The sequence below is a fragment of the Strongylocentrotus purpuratus genome, unplaced genomic scaffold (genome assembly GCF_000002235.5).
Source record: "Strongylocentrotus purpuratus isolate Spur 01 unplaced genomic scaffold, Spur_5.0 spur5_scaffold_20, whole genome shotgun sequence".
Classification (NCBI taxonomy): Eukaryota; Metazoa; Echinodermata; class Echinoidea; order Camarodonta; family Strongylocentrotidae; genus Strongylocentrotus; species Strongylocentrotus purpuratus.
In genome coordinates this window covers 27,500,777-27,524,791 of record NW_022145606.1, presented here as the reverse complement: position 1 = coordinate 27,524,791, position 24,015 = coordinate 27,500,777, and the positions used below count along the sequence as shown (strand labels likewise).

The window sequence follows — 24,015 nt, the reverse complement described above, 5'->3', positions numbered from 1 at the left end:
TTTAAGGGTGTCTGGCAGCAGGGGGCGGATCCAGCCGGCGGCAAGGGGGGCCAAATTCGTGAGAAAAAAGTTAGCGGCCAAACCGCTGGCCATTAATTCCTTAAGTGGGGGGGGGGGGGGGGGGGTAGTAAGCAAGAATTGTTTTGTGAGCGCCAGGGGAAGGGGGCCCATCTCCAAAAAAAGTAAAATTAACGTGGTTTTACACGTTTTTTTCAGCAGGGGTCGGGGCCCGGGCCCCCCGCCCCCTGGATCCGCCACTGACTAGAACAATAGTGTAGATGAAAACCTATAGTTTTGGTTTCCTTTACTTTAGGCCTAATTGGTCTACTTGACAAGGTTAGTCTACTAGCTGTAATTTGAAAAATAAAACTATGAAGTGAATAGTGTACGTGTCAATCATTAAGTCATATAAAAGGAGAGGGCTTTTATAATATCAATGTATGATTTATTTTAACTTGCATCATTTATGCTTTTCTATAATTATGCTGAAAATATTGTTCTTCATCCGCGTTCTATTGTTCAACATCTAAATTTGTATAAGTTTTTTTTTCCCCCAGGGGTGGAGCCCCCCCCCCCCCCCGCCACTGAAAGTGTGTGCCTTGCAAAATTAAAATAAACTGAACTCAACTGAACTGACAGTACGTCAACAAATAGCTGGATAGACGCTCTCCGTGAAGTCAAGTTTTTTTTTCTTCAATATTTGTATGTGTTATCTTAGAATTTTACAACATTTTGTATATTGCGCACAGACCTACAGAAGAACAACCTTTGGCTAAAGTTGGTGCCGTGCTAAAATAAATAAAATAAACTGAAATGAACTGAACTGACAGTACGTTAACAGAAAGCTGGATAGAGGTGCTCCGTTACATGCAGTTTAAAGGTAAAGACCAGTATTGGAAACGCCCCAATTTCAAAAAATGAAATGGAAGCTCTCATTACCAATCATGTGAAAGAATATGTTTTGACTAATACATGATGATAAAAAGTTTACCGGGAAACCGCCTACTAATTCATATATTTGGTAAATGTGTTTCTCTTATGGACTGTGAGAGATATAGGGTAGTCCCATATTAATCTTTCTGTGTATAGAGCTTGTATCTTTACTAAGAATGGGCCAAATTTCTTATCATTTTGATGATTCCAGAACCTTGCAAATGCTAGATGCTAGATGATCAACCTTTTCTGATCGATTCCACAACGTTTCTTTCACAATGCAATCGCATGACCATATTGTCTTTACCTTTATTCTTATGTTATGACATGTGTTATCTTATAATAAAATATTGTAGGCCTACATGCATTTTTCTTTATTGTGAACGAACCTATAGAAGATCAGCCTTTGACTGAAGTTGGTGTCGTGCAAAAATAAAATATGCTGGATGGAGACACTCCTTCCCATCAAGCTTTTTTATATTTGTATGTTATGATATATGTTATCATATAATTGTACATGTATTTGTATCAATTGCGCACGGACCTACAGAAGATCAGCCTTTGGCTGAATTTGGTGCCGTGCAAAAATAAAATATACTGGATGGAGACACTCCTTCCCATCAAGCTTTTTTTTATTATTTTATATTTGTATGTCATGATATGTGTTATCTTATAATTGTACATGTATTTGTTTAAATTGCGCACGGACCTACAGAAGACTAGCTTTTGGCTGAAGTTGGTGCCGTGCAAAAATAAAATATGCTGGATGGAGACACTCCTTCCCATCAAGCTTTTTTTTATATTTGTATGTTATGATATGTGTTATCTTATAATTGTACATATATTTGTTTCAATTGCGCACGGACCTACAGAAGAACAGCTTTTGGCTGAAGTTGGTGCCGTGCAAAAAATAATATAATACAAATATAAATAAACTGAACTGGTCTGCCACTACGTCAACACTTAGCTGGATAGAGACACTCCGTCACATGTCACATCAAGCTACAAGAAGGTATACATCATCTCACCGAATTCTGCTCGAACACCGCATCGATATCAGGTAGGCACAACAGCCCTTACGTTATGCCGTTTGCACATGAGACGTCTGTGTCAGTTTTTATAATGTTATTGACACTACTCCATTACGTACCTTATCGCTTACAAATAAAGTCATAGAATGTGAAGAGAAACAAAACTTATAAATAGGTAAATCATACTTTATTACTGATGGACGAAGACAGTATGTTTAAATGAAACTTTTGAAAGTGGCAAAACAGCTTAATTATCTGATGGAAAGGGGAATATTGTTCCAAGTCTTCGAAGCGGCCACTGTTTAGCATATTTCTGGAGTTGAGAGTCTGGATTTTGGAAAGATGAATGTATATTCAGTTGATGAGCGTAGGTCTGCATTTCTTCAGACAGTTATTCGCCTTTTGTGCAGCGGGCTTTTAGTAAACTCGAATTCAGCAAAACTATATCAATTTATACACATGAAACATATGAGGAACTTCCAATTTTCAGACCATGTTTTTTTCTTTCTTCTAGAGGGTAATCTTTTCACTAGCATAGAACATCTTGGCTGCATTATACGAAATGTGTTTATTAATTGCTGCATGAAACATTTGATGAGATAATGACACAAATAAAAGAAAATCTGCACGATGTATGGTCCATATTCACCTCAATAGAGGAGTTACCGATGTTGCATGGATTTCATGTCAGAGTAACATGTAGAGGTGTTGTGGCGTAGTGGATAAGTCGTCGGACTGTGATTCACAGGATCCGCGGTTCTAGTCCCGCCACGGCACTAATGTCCTTTGGCGAGGCACTAATCTACACTTGCCACTCTCCACCCAGGTGTTAAATGGGTGCCGGTAGAAAGAAATTCCTTAAATGATGATAGCGTAGAAATCGGCAGCCTAGCATAGCCGGGTAATGTTGGAGCGCCTTGCAAGGTCGATACTTGCGTTATATACTAATCAATTTTATTATAATATTAATATAACATTGGTATGATATTAGAGTAACCGTTATCCTACTCATAGCAACATGGCATCAAATGTCATCTGAAACATGTTCCATCTATTGATCAGTACATTACCAAAACGTCAAACTCGAGGTATGATATAAAAGAAATGATGAATGTGATATTTTTGTTGTTAGTTGTAATGAGGGAGTCTTGAATAACAACTCAACAAACGGTGATTTCATATGCCTTAACTCAGTACTTAAGTCAGTACATTAAAGTATTATCAGGAAGGTTAATTGCGCCCTCTTGCAATATAAACATTACATTGTTATCTTAATCAAAATAGTAAATAGATCGGAAAGATCTTTGTTTCCGCAGGAAGGTTTTCATGACTTGTCATTCTGCCTAATCTCTGTCGAACGGAGCTGAATCCTCAGGGGAGGTATATAAGACCAATGGAATGAGATGGATGTGACAATGCAATAAATGAGCATGAAAAGAATTAAATAAAAACAAATGAGAAAACAATATTGTATGAGAAACACAAATAAAACACAACTTTAAATTGCTTCTCTAAACTTCCATTGCAAAATGTGTGCTGTGTTTAAAAAATATCTCTATCTAGATCTGTTGTAAAATCACATTGTAAGAAGAATGGAACCGACTACAAAATGGGGAGGGAGGCATCATCCTAAATTTTAATTCGTTAGATGGCCAAAATATATAGGTGTACATTTTTTTGAGCAAATTATGCGATATTTACTTTGTTTATTGTATTCTTTTAAAGGTACTATGTCCCTTATGCAGCCAACCTCAAATTATGTAGAACTTTGCAGGAATTATGAATATGTCATGTATGTCCTATATGTGAAATTTAAACTTTAGCAGTGTCCTCATATTCAAATTATGCAAGGAAACCCGTTTGCTTGCTATACCTCACTGTCAGACACTATTGAGTGAATGACTGGATTTTTTCTTCTTTGGTAATAACACACATGAAAAGAGTTGTAAAGGGTACATGAGCATTTGTCTACATCAATAACCCACTTCTTGTGATGGCCAAGATTAAACCGATTGAATCTTTGCGCAGCACAAAACGTATGACCATTCGGTACAATTGTCTGAAAATCAAGACTATTACTTTTGGGCTCTATAGCCATAGAGTCGATTTGACAACTAATAGTAGTTATTTTCCCACTTGAAGACATTTTCAAGCCCCACCTTTTTTAGGGAAGTTCTTAATTAGTATTATCTTTCAAATCCTGTTGAAATTTAACTTTTTCATTTTTTTTTGGCCTGCAAATGGGACATAGTACCTTTAAGTTAAATATTTTGGTTATATTATTCATTTCTCATTTTAATTGATCTTTGTTCTTCATCATTTTTTTGTGAAGGGAGAGGTAGTAGGTGTTGAAACCCCTTACCCTCCCTTTCCACCTTGGGGGAGGGGGCAGTGGAAGCCACATGGAAACACCCATAATAATTTTATTAGAAAAAATAGCCCTACATATTATGCACCCATATCTAATTGAACGGGGAAGGGCCTGGGCGGGGCGAGCCGCATATCCTCTCCTACTTATCTTTCTCTGTTCCTCTTTATCCTAGTCCCAGCCCCTACCTTTTTAGCCTCAAAGTTAGATATGTCGGGTCTAGATTGAACCTTCCAACTGGGTGAAGGAAACAAGTAATGGCATCATATGAATAATAGCATTGAATTAAACAGTTGTTAGAAATATTCTGATGAATAGCAACATAATTCAGATATTTATTTACGGGTCTTTTATAGTAAAATTCAATTTCTGTCAACGAAACTAGCTTTAAACGGGAAATAATCCGGCATTGGTTTTGTAAGTTTCCTTATAACAAATATATCGGTATATGGGACAACAGTAAAATATTTACCCACATTAAATTGTTTTAAGTTATAAATAAAATAAATTTAAACGGAATTATGTTTTTGTTTAAGGGAGTACATTGTCAATGATACAAATTCGGGACAGAAAATATACTAAATAAACATGTTCCTTACCAATTTGGGCGCTGACCGACAAAAGTCGTCTTTATCATAGTTGAAGCATGCAGTGCTAGTTGGGTAGGTCCGCTCTTTAAATTTGGCGATCACAAGTTCAGCGACCATTTACAGTGTCGTCAAAGGGGAGACAAATATCGCCCATTCTCTTTAGATGCTTCTCACTAGAATATTATCATATTTGTCGTCTAATTCAAATAATTATATCAATTAAATGAGAAATAACTCTTTATATCCTAAAACTATTGGAATTATCGGTACACTGGTAATACATCCGGGCACTAAACAGTATATCCAAAATGAGGTGACAAACTTCCGAGGCGCTTCAAATTTAGGTCGACAATTTTTGTATTCTTAGCCGATGACATATTCTAATAGAGAAGAATTAGAAGATGTTCGGCTTTCTGGTGGTATATAGGTCACCTGCCGGAGGAACATGTCTGGCAGATGTCTGGACCTAACTGCTAAACTTTTAATTCGGCTCTGTATTCTGATAATTTGAATGATGTTGTATTCACCAAAAACAACAACAACAACATATAATTCAACGAGCTTCATATAATTGTAATAAAAATAAATTCATTTTGTTTTTTTCTTTCAAGTATTAATCGATGGAGCATTTTTTTTAAATTTCATTATTGTTGGTCATAAAACTGTAGGCTGATCCTGGTGATTGAAAACACCCGTTGCTGGAAACACCCGCATGGTTTTTAATTTCCCCTGACAAAAACAATGCCACTTCTAAGAGTCTATAAAGGCATATTGACATCATATTTGTTAGCAGTTTTAATTATCCTTAAATATTTTGAAATAAATGTATGTTAATAGTTGTGGCTTAATTTGAAATATATCGCAATATTTTGTTCACCATCTTTTTACCAGTTAGCGCCAACATGAAGCTCCTCCTTACATTGATGACTTTAACCGCCTTGGCCATCTTCGGTCTCACGGAAGCTACGTGTCAGTGCGAATGCTCAGATGGCTGGAGCCTATTTGGCAGGAACTGCTATCGATTCTTCTCCCCAAAAGTCAACTGGCAAACCGCTCATGACGCATGCCAAGACTTGGGGGCGGACCTTGTCTCGATACATGACGAAGCCGAGAACGCATTCGCCTTCGCACTCATTTTGACCGACGACGGTAAAAAGCCCACGGTGAGTATTTACACTTAAACCATTAGAGTACAACAAATATATAAAAACTGTCAAAAGTTATCAATTGCCATCTTTTTATTTTATGAGGGGGGGGGGGGGAGAAGAGAGGGCGATTCTAAAGTCATATATGATCATTTTATTTGTTAATTTGTTTATTTGGTTGATTGATTTGTTTCCCGTTTCCGTTTGTTTTATTTTCTTGATTTCTTTTCTGTTTGTTTCCTTGATTGCTTTACTGAGAAGGAACCAATTTATTTAACATGGACTGTAAGTAATCCAACATAATGATGCAGAATTATTAACATCAGCTCAACAAAATGTCGATACATGTTGCAGAGCTGGTCTGCCTTTGCTTGGATCGGATTACATCAACCGAACGAACCCTTCGTTTGGTCTGACGGTTCTTGCCTCAACTACGAGAACTGGGCCCCCGGTCAGCCGGATGACGCCCGAGGCGGGGAGGATTGCGGTCACTTGCGTAATTACGGTCCGCCAGGATCATGGAACGATTTGGGCTGCAACAATAGAATCGGATATATCTGCAAGAAGTGATCCATGGCTTAGCCGGTTCGTCGTCTATCCGAACCTCCACTACACGAGCCAGATCGACTACAGACATCTTCTTTTTCTCATTGTTCTCCTTTTTCTTCCGTTCTGCTTCTTCTTTACTTTGTCTTTTTTTTTACTTCGTTTGGTTTCCGAGATAATAATAATAATAATAATAATAATAGTGGGTTCTTGTATAGCGCTCATGTCAGTCAGATTTGACCCTCCTGGCGCTCCCGATTATTACACTGGCTTTAGCACGGCTGCCATACGGCGCTCTAGCATTTCAAGGAATAAATTCCTACCAGGTACCCATTTACATCACCTGGGTGTAGTGTGGCAAATGTAGATCAATGTCTTGCCAAAGGACATTATTAAACAGTATAAAACAGATTCTGCTTACGATATACGTCAAACATAGACTTTTATCATTCCATTTGTTGCTTTTATTTCACTTCCATTAAAATTAATTAACAGATACCGCAAATTTATCTATGTTTTGTTAATAATTTGTTGTTGTACCTCGGCGTCAGGGGCATATAGACGAATAATCATTTGAAAATGAGTATTTGAATGTGATGATAATGTAATATGATAATGTAATATACGAATGGGATCAACTACGGTCGAGAAAAAAAAGAGACAGGGAGAGACAGGAAGGTGCCAATTAATTGCGGTGAAGGGTTTTCATGGATTAGTGGATCTGCGATTGTATTATAACAAAACTAGGATATTAGAAAAGTACAAATTTACAAATAGAAAAAAGTGAAAGGCGTAAACATTCTAAAACAAAATGAAACGCCGATAATACCAAACAACAACAACAACAACATCAGAGACTGTGTGTGTGTGTGAGAGAGAGAGAGGGAGATGGAGAGAGAGAGAGAGAGAGAGAGAGAGAAAGAGAAAGTGTATGTGTGTGTGTTTGTGTGTAAGAGAGAAAAGAAATGAGAGAGAGAGAGTGTGTGTGTGTACGTGTTTGTGTGCGAAAGAGACAAAGAGACAGAGAGAGGAATAATGTAGGGCTATAGAAAAGAGAGGGAGATCGAGAGAAAATAGAGAGAGAGAGAGTGTGTGTGTGCGTGTGTGTGCGAGAGACGGGGGAAGTACGTGAGAGAGAGAGAGAGAGAGAAAGAGAGATACATAGAGACACAGAAATAGACGGAGAGAGGGATGGTATATGCACCCGAAATAGTGAATGAGGGAGAGAGAGAAAGAGAAAGAGAGAAAGAAAGAGAGAAAGAGAGAGAAAGAGATAGAGAGAGAGGGATGGAGCACACGGGGATGGGAGATAGAGAAATAGATTACATTTGCAATCGTCATTCGATGGAATATAAACGTGTTGATAATATTAATATTGATGATAATGATGTTGGTACGGCGGTAACGCCCCTTCCCCCCCCCCCCCCCCCCCGTCCCCGGGCTCTATCGAAATCAAGTTGAGAAAATGTAAAAAATCGAACAAGGAGGAGAAAGAAAGGTAGAATAATTGAAAGAAAAAAGAAAGAACACGAGAAAGACTTTTTTTACTATACCCCCTATAATAAAATTAGAATAAATAAATAAATAAATAAATATATTAATAAATAAATAAATAATATTGTTCCAGTGCCCCTTGGATTTTGACTCATACCTTAATGTAATGAACAAACAGAAAGTCATAACATACGATTACAATTTATTTTATTACTGAGGATAACAAAGGTGACGAATTATTTCTCACTATTTAACTAACCTTAACTTTGTCTCTAACTTTTTCTACACAAACGAAATGAAGAAAAGGCTATTCAAAATGATGAGAGCATTTGAAGAGCATTCTTTTCAGGAGGCATCATTTTATTGATTTTATATCCTCCTAAACGAACATTAATGTTCACGTTTACCAGAAATCCCCCCCCCCCTTTTGGGAGGTACGTTTGCTCGGTGGTAGTCAGGTCACACGGAACGATTTTCAAAGTGTGGTGGTGGCGGGGGGGGGGGGGAGGGGGGGGGGGAGGGAAGGCTAAAATATTTACGATCAGGGAGAGCGTAAATTGGCGTGCAGGGTCCAAATGAGACACTTGCTAAAGATTAGAAAAATTAACGTTGACCCATTTCAGAGGTGAAAAATACATTTTTTTTTTAAAGGATACAAGCGAGTACCGTATCATTACTTTTCCCACATATTTCTAAGATATATTTATTTCTTTTTCTCTTTAACATACTTTTAATTGTGGGGGGTTGAGATCCCCCCCCCCCCGAGCCCCGCTGTTTCGTGAAACTAAAGACTGAAAGAAAATGAGATGAAATGAACTTAGAAAGAAGAATACAAAACAAAAAAAAATAGAAGAAGATATAAATTCGAATTCCTGAAAGGCAAGGACACACCGTTTACAATGTTACAAATAGTTGATGCCATTCTTGCTGGTGTAATCTAACGAAATAGAGAAATTGTGAAATCTTATTAACTTAATTTTTTTACATCAAGTATTATCAGCAAAAAAAAACTAAAAAACACTCTTAAAGATAAGCTACACAGAGAGACAAAAGCGTGCTGAAGTCGGGGAAAAGCGCATAACCCCCCTCATACGTTCTTTTTGAGCTCTTCATTGATTATTGATCTTAAAGTCACATAGAAGTTAGCTCTCATGTGGAATTCCACACCGTTCGGGTGTTTACCCAATAACAGGTGTTGTCAATAACCAGGGTTAGCCTTCAGTTTTATGACCATTAGATCTTATGTAATGCTTCGCTTTTCCCTCACCGAAGCTCTCCGAGCGATTAGGGGGTACTTTTTGACTGGCCAACGGGTTTGCTGTGTGCAGATTTGTACTCCCATTAATGGTATTTCCGCCAAGTCTGGTGTCAGCGAATTATGGCCCTCTACACATGGAAACTGCCGATCCAGTCTCTTTAAACTGAAAAAAGGCGATGTATATCTATTTAGGACTCGCGTTTCTTTCATTCAAAAATGCATTTACGCTTGGACTTGACACGCGTTTCACCAGCGACTGCTCTGAATAATATGGATATACTGTATATGAAGATTTAACCAACTTTAAGCCGGAGTGGGATAGGGTCATAAATTTCTTTGAAGTAAAGGTAACAATATTTCCTTACTCTTTTATTTTCCACTTCTAGATTTGAAATATCTAGTGAAGTCATGATGTAATCCAACGATGCAACATTTAGTTTATCGTACAGACAGACCGACAAACTACACTGTCGCAAATAAAGTTGGAATATTTTTGTTTTACCCCAATTTATGGAATTATTTTTAAAATAATTTAAAAATATTAGATCTAGATAATAGTTTACATTCTCAGATTTGTATCAAATATTAATTTGACAATGTGTGTTTTGCGTGACTGCTAAAGCATGTGTATGCTACTATACTTATCAACTAGGGGACCTACGCCCTTAAGTCATACATGACAGTAATAAGGATTAATGCCCCACAAAAGGGCACTTATAAAGCACATCGACACGGTTTTGATCGTGGGGCCTCACAGTTACGAGGCCATTGCTTTGTCACTAAATCATGACTGTACGCAGCGGGGGCTAGGGTAGGGGGGCAGTTTCCATAAATAAAATAAAAAACAGAAAATGCAACAAATTTTCAATAATTTATTGCATTTTACCCCGGTCCCCAACATACAAAAATCCTCTGGACGGCCTTGCATTATGGCTTAAGGCAAAATTTGACTTGACCAATTCAGCCGATTGGAAATGCCCATACGTATTTTGATTTCTACTTTTAAACTTTAAAGTTTCTTATATCTTTTTTCAGATTTCGTTCAAACTTTCTCTAATTTACTTTCCGAATGACCATTCTTTCTTTAAGAGCAGTTTTCAGTAGGATTCGGATAAAATTAAAGTTGCAAAGTGTATGTTTTGAAGGAAATATATAAATTACTTTGTTTTGCATTATTTGATTTAGACTAAAATCTTGATATTATTTAGCTTATTGCTGTTAATAATAATATATTAATCATAATAATAGCCTAATAGTCCACTCCAATATTTATTAAACCGAAGCGGAAATTATTTTTTCCCCAATTGATCGTGAGCCCGGCAGCCACTGATTAATCAGCGCCAGATCGACGTTGCTCTATCCCTTATTGCATATTGCCAACACATGTAATAACGGCCACAAATGTAATAAACCCACAAATGTAATAACGCCCACAAATGTAATAACGCCCACAAATGTAATAACACTTTACCCTACAAATGTAATAACGCCCACAAACGTAATAACATTTTACCCACAAATGTAATAACACCCACAAATGTAATAACACCCACAAATGTAATAACACTTTACCCACAAATGTAATAACACCCATAAATGTAATAACACTTTACCCACAAATGTAATAATTTCACCCGGAAATGTAATAATGTAATTTCTCTCCCCCCCCCCCCATCATAATGGTGCTTTCTCGTACCACTACTATATACTCGTAGTTTTTAATATTTAAGAGATTTTCCATCTGTGGATGAATGGACAAATGTCATACGGCATAAAGGTCACATTGCATGGGATCGCCCTTTTATTTATATGCATAATGCACAAGACACATTTTCCCCATAATATGCAGAGGCATTTCAAATTGATTTAATGTGTGTAGCCTGTAATATCTAAATGCGTGGTGGCTCAGTGGTTAGAGCGCCCGCCTCATAAAAACGAGGTCATGGGTTCGAACCCTGGCCGAGTCATACCAAAGACTTATAACAAGGGGACCTTCTGCCTTCTAGCTAGGCGCTCAGCATATTGGAAAAGGGTAGTAACCCTGGGGATATAAAACGTGATCATTATTATCATTATTATTATTATCATTATTAATATTATTATTAATATTATTATTATTAATATTATTATTTTATTATTATTATTATTATTATTATTATTATTATTATTATTATTATTATTATTATATTATTATTATTATTATTATTATTATTATTATTATTATTATTTATTTATTTATTTATTTTTATTATTTATTTATTTTTAACACATATTTCACACTGTAAAAGACAAAGGGTAGTTCTGTTTCTGTAGACTAGTCTTTGTACTGGTAGTCTTATTTTATACACACGATCGTGTGCTACAACGCTAAGAATAACTCTGTATTTATTATCAGTCGACTTCAAATGATGTGCCTTATCGAGTTATCTTTATAAGCATTCGACCACTCATATTGTACTGTAGCAGAAGGTCCTTAGCATTCAATTGCTTGTAACTTGTTTGCGTTCTGGACGCCTCTTTTCATGCAACTTGACTTTTTTTGTGAGCCACAGGCCTTTTTGTAAAGTTTCCTTTTACAAGTTCCAGTCCGAGTTTATACGATTGAAAATCATCAAAGGATAAGATTTAAAAAAAAATTATACTAAGCATTATTATATATTTCTATATAGCGGGAGCAAGTAGTACAGTGTGGCATTAATGGTTGTCCAGACCAATTGAAATGCTTTTTTTTTTTTCCCCCTATGAAGTGGTACAGCTACAAATATTGGTAAAATGATATGGTAACTAATATTGCCTCTAGACTGATGTGAGCAAAGCTCTCCTGTATTCTTCAATGATGATTGACTTTACGCATTTGTGCTATGAAACTCTCGAGAAAGGACATAAGAAAAACAAATACAAAATCTCAAAGATTGCTAAAACGATGTTGTTGTTTTTGGTGTTCTTTTTGATAGTGGCAAAGTTTTGAAAAAAGTGCACCGCCTACCCAAATTCAACTCTTCTGTGTATAAAAGTAAGACGAAATCAGCATGTAATCAGCCTATGACAAATTCCTCTTCCTTATTTACAAAAAGTAACAAATGAAAACTAAACATACAAATCAAAACAACAACAACAACTTTAAAAAACCTTTCAAATATGCGGCAGCTGTTATATTTGTTGATGGCCTCGTATTCATTGGATAAGTATATTGGAATTAAAATATATGTTTGTGTATATGAATTTGGAATAATATAGTTTATATATAATGTTCATGTTGTGTGGTTTAATAATTAGTTAGATGATTTGTACACAGTTTGTGCATTATACCCACTGTCAGACATATAGTTCAAAGATCCTAATTTCTCTAATCTTCCTTTTACCTTTTTCTGCTTGTAATTTGTTTTTCCTTTCCTTCCCTATTGTCTGTCACACCTAAATTAAGTGTCCTCGTAAAAGAAAAAGAAAAACACCCTAAATTATATGGATATGCATTTAAGATCCAGAGAGATAGAAAGAGAGAGAGAGAGAGAGAGAGAGAGAGGGGGAGAGTTGGTCCAAACAAATGCTTTTAAGCACAGGAAAACTCAAATAAGTAATTAAATACTTGGGATTTGTTTTTCTTCAATCTGCACTCACTCAAGCAAATACAAATTGGCAATTTACAATTATTTCTTTATTTGTATTATAGGAAGAATCTTCAAAACTATATATCACTTCTCAGTTGTATATGTCTAATTTATATTGATTTCGAAGAGGGTTTATGTTCAAACGTGTCAAATAGATATGAGAATAATATTCTTGTGAGAAAATTTTCTTTGCCATTTGTTGTATTCTAAACTATGGATCTTCGGTGACTGGTCCCTCAACATTAATACTAAGCCAGTCACAGAGAATTTATGATTCTAACTGAAGCCTCACAGTGCATGGTAAGTTTAATTTCATTCAAATTTAATTGTTGTTCTTCCATATTAATTGATCAACATTGTGTTTTGGCACATGGGTTATAGTTGTACTATGTTGATTTATCATACTTAGATTTGTGTATATTGACAGCAAATTAAATTATATTGAAAAGGATGCAATTCATAGTTTAACACGATACTTACATGTTAACATATCCTCTCCCTTTTCCCATTTCTCTCTACCTCACTATCTCTCGCCCATAAATAAATTTTGAATACAAAATTAGGCTTTGATTAAGACAAATAAAAAATCCTATCAGTATTAAACAGGGAGGAAGAAATGGGGAGGAAATTATTCAAAACAAACAATTAAGATACCTACGAAATGTAAATTCGTAATTGATAAGAATGCAGGTATGTTAAAATGTTTAAAACAAATATAGAGCGATGATAAATTAATTCTTTGACGTTAATTAAGTGATTACTCGGTTACGAATGGCAGGCTTCGACATTCATTTAATATATCAACGATACGAAATCTAGCTGGAGTAAATACACAGATAAGAAAGTTTAAAAAAAGGAGATACATCAGAAGGATGACAATGATTAAAAATTTGATCAAAAAATGTTCAATGTGTTTTCAGGTTATATTTCAGCGTTGGTGTACTATGTGGACTTATCATATTTAAATTCTGAATATTTGAAGCGAATTAATTTATATTGAAAAGGATGCAATTTTTAGTTGTACAGTATAATAATTGCCGCTTTTATCCACCAGCATGTTGAATACTTTATTCATCTTTGCATGAATGCGGTGACTTATCGATTACGAACTGCAAGCTTCGCTATCTACACAATCTTTCAGACAATACGAAATCTAGCTGCTGTACTTAATACATAGAAAAGAACGTAGACAAATCATGTTGATGCCAGAATGATGACAATTATTAACAGTTTGAATGACAAAATAATCAATGTGTTCTGAGTTCACATTTCAGAGTTGGTGTACTATGTTGATTTATGATATTTAGATTCTGAATATTGGCAGCAAATTGAATTAAAATGTAAAGGATGCAATTCATAGTTAAACATGATAATTGTATGTTAACATATTTTCTCATTTTCCCTCTTCCTTTCTCTCTCTCTCTCTCGTACATATTAAAATAAAATATGAATATAATATTGGGCTTTGATTAAGACAAATGGAAAATGTAATCAGCATGGGTTTCGATCTGTAACTGATACGTATTCATCAGGGGGGGGGGGTGATCTATTCATTCATCCCCCCTGATGAATAGGTATTACGTAAGGATCGACACCCATGGTAATCAGTATTAAAGAGGAGAAGGATAGGAGGAGGAAATTAATCTAAACGAACATTCAAGATACCTACGAAATGTTAATTTGTGATGGATAAGAATGCAGGTATGTTAAAATGTAAAACAATTAGTTATAGAGCGATGATGAATCAATTCTTTGACATTGATTGATTAGTTCAATATTATTATTATAATGTGACACCCTTGCTTTGTTCTTCTTCTTCGTTTTTGTTTCTCCTTCTTCTTCTTCTTCTTCTTCTTCTTCTTCTTCTTCTTCTTCTTTTTCTTCCCTTTATTGTAAATCATATGTAAGTGCGTAGTGCAAATTTTTTTGTCTAATGTGACACACTTGCTTATTTTTCTTCTTGTTCTTTTTTTTTCTTCTTCTTCTTCTTCTTCTTCATCTTTTTCAATTTCCTCCAGTGGGTATCATAGAGCCCTCCAAGCTGCCAGTAACTATTTTAACATTCCGTTTTGTTCGAGTTTAACATAATTTCTTACGATAGAACATACGCTATCATCATAATTTACCATACTATTTCATTTATTCCTTTACTTACTTTTTTTGTTCACTTCCATTAAAAAAGATTAACAAAAACCTCAATTTTATTTGTGTTTTGTTTATACTTTTGTGTTGTACCTCGGTGAAAGGGGGGGGGGGTAGACGAATAAGCATTTGAAAATGAGGATTTGATTCATAAATGATGCAATATACGACTGGGATTACGGAGTGTCGAGATTGAAAGAGATTGAGAGAGAAAGAGAGCGATATATATATATATATATAGAGAGAGAGAGAGAGAGAGAGAAAGAGGGGAAGAGCGTGTGCGACAAAGACAAAGGGGGAAATGAAGGGGTATATAATGCTAACTTTATTGGAGGAGCTCGCGCCTTTGAATGTTTTTTGAAACAGATATATGGCGCCAAACAAACGTTGTGAATCATCATCATCATATAAAATGATAGTGGAGATCGAGAGAAAAAAAGAGAGCGTGTGTGTGTGTGTGTGTGTGCGCGTGGGTGTGTGTGTGTGTGTGTTTGCGACAGACGGGGGAGTAAGTAAGAGAGAGAGAGAGACACACACACACACACACACACACAGACAGACAGGACGAGCGGAGAGAGAGAGGTGTATGTGGTATAACACAATGAGAGGGAGATCGGAAGAAAGAACAAGAGAGAGAGAGAGAGAGAGAGAGATAGTGTGTGCGCGCGAGATAGTGGATAAAGGAGAAAAGGTAAGTGTGAGAGCGAAAAAGAAACAAATGGTTAGAAAGAGAGAAAGAGATCGAGATCGAGATGTGAAGGGTATAGAAAAAGAGATCGAGATCGAGAGAAAAAAGAAAAGAGAGAGAGAGTACGTGAGTATAAGAGATAGAGAGAAAGAGAGAGAGAGAGTGGAGACATAGAGACACATACAGAAATGACGAGTGGAGAGAGAGAGGTGAATGTGGTATAAAACAGAGAGGGAGATCGGAAGAAAGAACAAAAGAGAGAGAGAGAGAGAGAGAGACAGTGTGCGCGCGCGAGATAGTGGCTAAAGGAGAAAAAGTAAGTGTGAGAGAGAAAAAGAAACATATGGTTAGAGAGAGAGAAAGAGATCGAGATCGAGATGTGAAGGGTATAGAAAAAAAGATCGAGATCGAGAGAAAAAAATAGAGAGAGAGAGAGAGTACGTAAGTATAAGAGATAAAGAGAAAGAGCGAAAGTGAGAGAGAGAGAGAGAGAGAGGGTGGAGACAAATTGATTATATTAGAATTAAAACATTTTAAAGATGTTTTACGACATAACCAGACATACACACCTATCCAAATATGTGCACATGACAATAAGAATATTACATAATCCGAAACTGATTTATGGAAATTGTCCTATGAGGTGATTTTCTAAACCTGGTTGCGATCTTGAAATACATAGCCTGATTGAACAGAGCATGCCTGAAGAACAACTTTCAAAATATGGTTTTCAAAGTAATCATTTGGATAGTTATAAGAAAATACAGGGGAAAGAGAAACACATGATCATCTAAATCCAGACAACCAAAAGTACTTTAGATATGGGTAACAAATGTTAAATACAAACATGTAATCACAACTAAATGACCAATACATTTTAAATGTAAAACCAGTCTATTATTCTCGAACATAATACCAACCCAATAACCAACTCTTTTCCTTTGACATTTAATTTCCAATCACTATCACAGAGTGTAATGTTATCTTACATAGTATTCATATAACTTAGTCGTTTACATAATTATACAATGCTAGGTAAATTTATTACGAGGTTTATTTTATATACATTCTAGTTTAGATACATAAATTATTTCTTCAGGGGATTAGTACACTTAAACAAAAACAATGAATTTGAGTATACTTAGTATTACTTTTGTACCCAATACTGTTATACCATATCAGGGAATTATTAGAAAAAGCTATAATACCTACTTCAGAAACCTATATTCATCATGATCATGTATGTAGAGTGTATACTAAAAACAGGGCCTTCAGCCTAAATCGGAAACGAGGTAGAACACAATTTAGACAAACATTAAGTATGTGTTTACTGTGGGGAAAAATACAATTCACATGTATTTAATGAAGTACTTATGATTGTCAGTTATATGTTGTACTTGTGAATTACTGTGAAGCAAGATTTTAAATAATACTAATAACAATAATATTTTAAAATCCACTCCAAATTTTGTTAAGTTAAACCGAAAATGGAAATTCTTTTTGCCCAATTGATCGTGAGCCCGGCAGGCACTGAGCAGCGCCAGATCAACGTTGCAAATATATTATGAACAATATATATTATATATTATATATTATGTATATATATGAACAATTATCCTCTTTGGACATACTAAATAGAATGAACTTGGCCGAGTAAGTAACGAATAAAATTATTTAAAATTAAAGACACAAGTCAAGGAAACTACCATAAATGGTGACTTCACATGTGATTTATTTTATTGTGTAATGATTTAGTTATCTTGTATAATCGTTTTCTTCATACATTGTAAACGATTAGTTAAGTTGTGAACTCCTTTGCCAGAAAGTGATTTGTCAATTTGTTGTTGTTACCCCCTCCCAACTTTGAACGACACTCCTTCGCTCCTTAACATGTCAAGTCCATTGTGCTGCCTGCACTTTATAGAAAGACCATACTTGAGACGTTAGGAAATTATATCGCCCCTTGAGTGGGCGCCACTGGTATATCACTGGAAGATTGAATTCAGCCCCTGTTTCACTGCAGGCTGCGACTGTTGGATTGCGATCGGCATTTGCGAGGGAGTTTTCAAAACGACTCGAAACGGTCTTGGGGATCTCAATCGCCTCGCATTAGCCCCATGAACTCGGCCATTGTTGTCGGTCTGGGCCCCGCCTTACAAAGACTTACGATTGATCCAGATCAATCGCAAGTTTGCAGTCTCCTATCTCGTATGTAAATAGTTGCGATTGAAATGAATCGCAAATAAGTTGCGATTGATATTAACTGCTTGTGATACAGGGCCCTGATGTTGGTCTCGTTTGTGTAACAGGGTATAAGTAGTTTTGATGCATTTTCATTGAGACTATTTTCTCAAACTCCACACGTGGATCTACACGCGAATCATGTAACGAATCTGTATCAATTTTCTTTAGCTATTTCAAATTAGTTGTAGTACTAATAGAAGTTATTAGTAATATCATTATTTTTCGATCAGGACCATTATTATTAGCAGTATTATTATTATTATTAGTAGTGTTATTATTGTAACATTATCATCATTATTACTGTTGTCAGTAATACTGTTTGTTACTGTTGTTGTAGTAGTAGTAGTATTAGTAGTAGTAGTACTGTAGTAATACAATTAAATTCTATATTCTTAAAAGGATGTTGGGCTAAATAACGTTACGGTAATCTTAATTTGTTGTAACGTTTAAACAAATTTAAGGACTGTTCAATGTGCTTTAATATTTCCTGAAAGAAAGAAAGATGTGAGAAATGACAAGAAGAGAATTATCTACATCACAAACACGGCTGATTCATTAGACATTTTCAGTTCCATTTTTCAGTTCCATTTTCCTCATTTTGTTGAAGTAAGTTATTACTCACATATTTTGTCATTCTAGCACAGGAGTACACAGCCTAACTTATCGTATAATATCAAAATATATGAACAAAAGAAGAGAAATAAAAGTCAACTAAATCACAGGTGAAGTCACTTTTTCTAGTAGTTTCCTTGACCTAAATTAAAGTAGGTCTCAATTTCTTTCTTTTGTCTTTCTTATTTGTTATTATCGTGCCATGCCAAGTGCCTAAAGAGTGCCCTTTTTTAATATCCAATTTCACCTTATTATCCCGTGACCTGATACTTAAACATGATATATATATATATATACTTTATCTGACAGACATCCTTGAACATGATAATATATATATATACTTTACCTGACAGACATCCTTGAACAATTCAATATTTCTCCGGGTATTAAAGGTAAAGACCAGTATTGGAAACGCCCCAATTTAAAAAAAAATATGAAATGGAAGCTCCTATTACCAATCATGTGAAAGAATATGTTCTAACTAATACATGATGATACAAATGTTGCCGGGAAACCGCCTACTAATTGATGTATTTGGTAAATTAGTTAATCTATTGTTATGTGAAAGATAAACGCACGTGTCGCGCACGTATGCGTAGTCCCATATACATATTTCTGTGTACAGTGCTTGTAACTTTACGAAGACTGGGCCAAATTTCTCATCATTTTGATGATGAAAAGGAACTTGGAGTACACAACAATACTTACATGCTAGATGATCAACCTTTTCTGATCGATTCCACAATGTTTCTTTCATAATGCAATCGCATGACCATAACTGGTTTTTATCTTTAACAATTGACTGGATTTCCGTGATTTTATCACAAATACCCCCGTTGAAGAATTAATGGAAGAAATAAACCATGACAAAAGTTACTAGATCTTTTCAAAATGTTTCATTGAATTACAATTTTTGCTTTTATTATCCTTTTGTTTTCTAATTAATCTATTATTGTTATCATTATATTCTAAGCCTAGAGATAGAGCCTCTTGCTTCTTTTATCCTATTGTCACCCAACAATCGCGTGACATGACACTTGAACTTATCAATGACCTGAGACCCGCGGCATCCTTGAAAAAAACTTTCTCCTGGTATCAAAAAGTGGCGTGATTTTATCACGAATACCCGATTCATTTTCAATAAATACTGGGGTAAATCTTGTGCAGAATCAATCCACGATCGATCTTGCTGAAGCTGAAGTGAAGTCCGAAACGTTCAAGCCCTCTCTGCAAGAAGCTACACCTGCATGTGAGTATGCTGATTCTCTCTAACCTTACATCTTCATATTAGCCCGATTATTCCCTGGTTTGCCACTAGCGGTAATCGGTACAACATGTAGGCTCAAATCGAACAGTAGATTTGACAGAAGAGGTTTTAAGTAATTTTATTAATTATTACCTAAGGCTTGTTTAAGGAAAGTGTGCGGGAAGGGGAGGGGCGGGGTTTAAAGGCATCGTTTAACAATGTTAAATCTGACATGCATGGCCCTACGTGTTTTCAGTGTCTGTGATATGGTGAAATATTGAAGCCCTAAACAAATTGCGCTTCAAAACGATCATGAAGTGCCTCAAAAATGAAACAAATCTTTGAACACCGGTTTTACCATACTTATTTTGCCAAAAGACTGTAGTGTTATAAAAACCGTTAGGAAAACGAAAATAAAATTTCGATTTCCAATCATAAATATCTTGATAATTAGACAGGCGATCGGCTTGTAAAATTCAGGGGATTCTTGACTGACCTCAAGGTTTATAATTAGTATTGCAGCATGAGCTAAATCAAGGATTTTGTTTCATAAACTGAGGCAATGTTACCGAGTGACTTTAAGGTTATCGCGTTCATGCTCAACGTGCAAATTTAAAAAAGCACACACTTACAAATGTTGAGGTTAAAGATGAACTTGAGTTCTGGTAATGCGATTGCATTGTGAAAGAAAAGGTGTGGAATGGATCAGAAAATTTGATCATATAGCATGTAAGTAATGGTGTGTAATGCAAGGTTCTGGAGTCATCAAAATCATCATAAATTTGGCAGAGTCTTGGTAAAGTTACAATCACTTACACAGAAAGATGTATATGGGACAACACACATGGTGTCTGGGCTAGTACTACCCTGATTTCCTTATCTTTCTATGCTCATTACTCATACTCATTCATTCAGACCCCGCCCCTCTATTGCACATGCATCATGTTATTCCTTATTCTCTCTATTTGCTTTGTTTTGCGAGGTTACAAGTGTACAAAAAATGAAACAAGAATCTTGAAAAGCAACTTCAAAATATGAGCATTAACAAATTGAAAAACAGGGATTTTCAGTAATGTATCGTACATGCGTATTTCATTATTATTATGTTTTCATCTTTTTGATGAAGCAATTAAGTGGTTGATGCAAGAGAGGGGTGCGAGGGGGTGCGAGAGGATGGACATCTTGTTTTAGGGAGTCAATTTTATTAAGGATCACTTCCCTAGAATTAAAATCTGCTCCGAGTGGAATCAACTTCAAAGTGACAGTGGAATTACTCTTTAGAGAGTGGAGTCAGGGCTAGTATTAAACTCCATGGTAGAATGCACTATTTTCACGAATATTTGCGACTCTTAACCTATTAGCGAGGTTTTGTGACAATAATTAGCCTCAAAGTTTAATGCTTCATTCTCAGATAGGGTAACATCAAGAAATTTCTGTTTAAACAAAAATGTTTAAGCAGTTAGCATCCGAATTTGGTTCAAAGTTTGGCACATTCTTTTAAACTGGATGGGTCGTCAGTTTCCATTTGCAGTAGTTCATAATTTGCTGATACCAGATTTGGTGGAAATATAGCTAATGGTTTTACGAATCTGCACACAGCAAACCCGTAGGCCATTCAATAAGTCTCCCCCCCCCCCCCTCGTGCCTCGGAGAGTCTCCGGGTAATGCAAATGTCAGATGAAGCCTTTACCGTATGGGGAAAAGACAGAGCGTTACATAAAGCCTGTTGGTCGTAAAACATGTAGGCAAATCTCGTTGATTGACAACGCCTGTGTACCGGGCAAACACCCGAACGGTATCAAATTCCCAATGAAAACACACTTCTATGTGTCTTTCAAGGCCTGTTGGCAACCGATTTGTTAGTAGTTTTGAGAAGTTTTACTAAAATATTCTGACAATAATGTATTTCAATAGTTTTGGCTAAATTTGAAACATATCGCAATACTTTTCCACCATCTTTTTACCAGTTAGCGCCAAGATGAAGCTCCTCCTTACATTGATGACTCTGGCCGCCGTGGCCCTCTTCGGTCTCCCGGAAGCTACAGGGCAATGCGCATGCTCATCTGGCTGGAGCAGCTTCGCCGGTAACTGCTATCGATACTTCACGCAAAAGGTCAACTGGCAAGCCGCTCAAAACGCATGCCAAGGCTTGGGGGCGAACCTCGTCTCGATGCACGACGAAGCCGAGAACACATTCGCATACGCACTCATTTTGACCGACGGTTGTGACGCGCCAACGGTTAGTATTTACATTTAAACCATTAGAGTACAGAAAATCTATAAAAACTGTCAACAACTATTGAATGGCACCTTTTTTATTTTAAGAGGGGGGGGGGGATTACAGTTTATGGGAGAAGAAAGGGTGATTTTAAAGTCATAAATGATCATTTAATTTGTTCATTTGTTTATTTGGTTGGTTGATTTGTTTCTCGTTTCCGTTTGTTTCATTTTCTTGATTTGTTTCTGTTTGTTTGCTCGATTGTTTTACTGAGAAAGAAAGAATTTATTTAAAGCGCCACTGTCCTACTCGTACGTACTTGCTCCCTCTATATATAATCAAAAATGCCTAATCGGTGACCATTGGTCCCCCATGATCCTCTTTTTCTGATGTTAATTGAGAGCTGAGTTGATGAGATAGCCACCTGTCATTGACCACGCTGCGTGGTCTAATCACTCCCGGCCAAACTAGTATAGACTGTAAGTATTCCCCCCCCCCCCCCCCAAAAAAAAATAATAATAATAATGTAGAATAATTAAAACCAGCTCATTTTTGTTTCGATGCATGTTGCAGGGCGAGGATGGCTTTGCTTGGATCGGATACCATCAACCGAACGGACCCTTCGTTTGGTCTGACGGTTCTTCCAACGACTACACGAACTGGGCCGAAAATCAGCCGGATAACTACAATCACGGATACGCCACAGAGGACTGCGGTCACTTGCGTAACGTTCCATCCGGATCGTGGAACGATTTTCCCTGCAACAAACAAATCGGATATATCTGCAAGAAGTGATCCGTGGCTTAGCCGGTTCGTCGTCTATCCGAACCTCCACCTCACTAACCAGATCGACTACAGACGTCTTCTTCTTCTTCTCCTTGTTATCGTTTTTCTTCTTTTCTGCTTCTTCTTCTTCTCCTTGTTATCGTTTTTCTTCTTTTCTGCTTCTTCTTCATCTTCTTTACTTTCTCTTTTTCCTTCGTTGGGTTTCAAAAATCAACCCACCAAACTGCCTGTAAACATTTCAACATTCCGTTTTGTTTGACTGTAACAGATTCTTTTTACGATTTACGATAAAACATACGCTATTATTTTTTTTTTTTATAACTTTCGTTATTATCATAATTACCGTACTATTTCATTTATTCCTTTTGTTACTTGTATTTCTCTTCCATTAAAATTGATTAACAGAAACCGCAAATTCATCTATTTTGTTAATATTTTTTTGTTGTACCTCGGCGTAAGGGGCATAAACGAATAAGCACTTGAAAATGAGTATTTGAAAAATGGACAGTCAATAATGAGAGAGACTGAGAGAGAGAGAGAGAGAGAGAGAGAGAGAGAAGAGAGGGTGTGTGAGTGTTTGTGTGTGTGAGAGAGAAAAAAATAAGTGAGAGAAAGAGTGTGTGTGTGTGTGTGTTTGTGTGCGAAAGATACAGAGAGACAGAGAGAAAGATAGGGTAAAGAAAAAGAGAGGGAGATCGATAAAAAAGAAAGAGAGTGCGCATGTCTCTGTATGTGTGAAAGTGTGTGTGCGAGAGAGAGAGAGAGAGAGAGAGAGAGAGAGAGAGAGAGAGGGGGGAGGGAGAGAGACACACAAAGAGAGGGAGATGTATGGCGTATAGAAAGATTTATATAAGTAGTGTGCGCGCGCGAGATAGTGGGTAAGGGAGAGAGAGAGAGAGAGAGAGATGTAAAGGGTATAGAAAGGAGATCGAGATCGAGAGTTAAAAGAAGAGAATAGAGAGTAAGTAAGAGAGACACATGTGGTCAGAGAGAGAGCAAGAGAGAGAGAGAGAGAGAGAGATGTAAAGGGTCTAGAAAAAAGACGGCGATCGAGATTTAAAAAAAGAAGTGAGAGAGAGAGAGAGAGGGGGGGGGGAGGCACACGG

General features: G+C 36.3%; 2 protein-coding genes across 3 annotated transcripts; both read left to right on the top strand.

The window, feature by feature from the left end:
- The first annotated feature begins 1,895 nt into the window (after window positions 1-1,895).
- On the top strand, window positions 1,896-6,749 carry LOC115918851 (perlucin-like protein). Its single transcript, XM_030992580.1, has 3 exons — window positions 1,896-1,993; window positions 5,814-6,085; window positions 6,422-6,749. The coding sequence occupies exons 2-3, from the start codon at window positions 5,825-5,827 to the stop codon at window positions 6,635-6,637; spliced, it is 477 nt and encodes a 158-aa protein (XP_030848440.1). The 5' UTR covers window positions 1,896-1,993; window positions 5,814-5,824; the 3' UTR covers window positions 6,638-6,749.
- A 13,083-nt stretch (window positions 6,750-19,832) lies between these two features.
- On the top strand, window positions 19,833-23,038 carry LOC575374 (echinoidin). 2 transcript variants are annotated; one of them, XM_011679111.2, is made up of 3 exons: window positions 19,833-19,908; window positions 21,877-22,144; window positions 22,697-23,038. In XM_011679111.2, exons 2-3 carry the CDS (start codon window positions 21,884-21,886, stop codon window positions 22,916-22,918), a joined length of 483 nt encoding a protein of 160 aa, XP_011677413.1. In that variant the 5' UTR covers window positions 19,833-19,908; window positions 21,877-21,883; the 3' UTR covers window positions 22,919-23,038. The 2 variants fall into 2 exon arrangements, with proteins under 2 accessions (XP_011677413.1, XP_780871.3); XM_775778.5 differs by having other exon boundaries at window positions 21,873-22,144.
- Window positions 23,039-24,015: the final 977 nt, after the last annotated feature.

What these genes read in the sequence shown, in the direction of transcription:
- LOC115918851 (XM_030992580.1), top strand. Translation starts at nt 5,825, where the DNA reads ATGAAGCTCCTCCTTACATTGATGACTTTAACCGCCTTGGCCATCTTC. An exon ending in ACGACGGTAAAAAGCCCACG is followed by an intron (nt 6,086 to 6,421) that starts GTGAGTATTTAC and finishes TACATGTTGCAG; the next exon opens with AGCTGGTCTGCCTTTGCTTG.
- LOC575374 (XM_011679111.2), top strand. Translation starts at nt 21,884, where the DNA reads ATGAAGCTCCTCCTTACATTGATGACTCTGGCCGCCGTGGCCCTCTTC. An exon ending in ACGGTTGTGACGCGCCAACG is followed by an intron (nt 22,145 to 22,696) that starts GTTAGTATTTAC and finishes TGCATGTTGCAG; the next exon opens with GGCGAGGATGGCTTTGCTTG.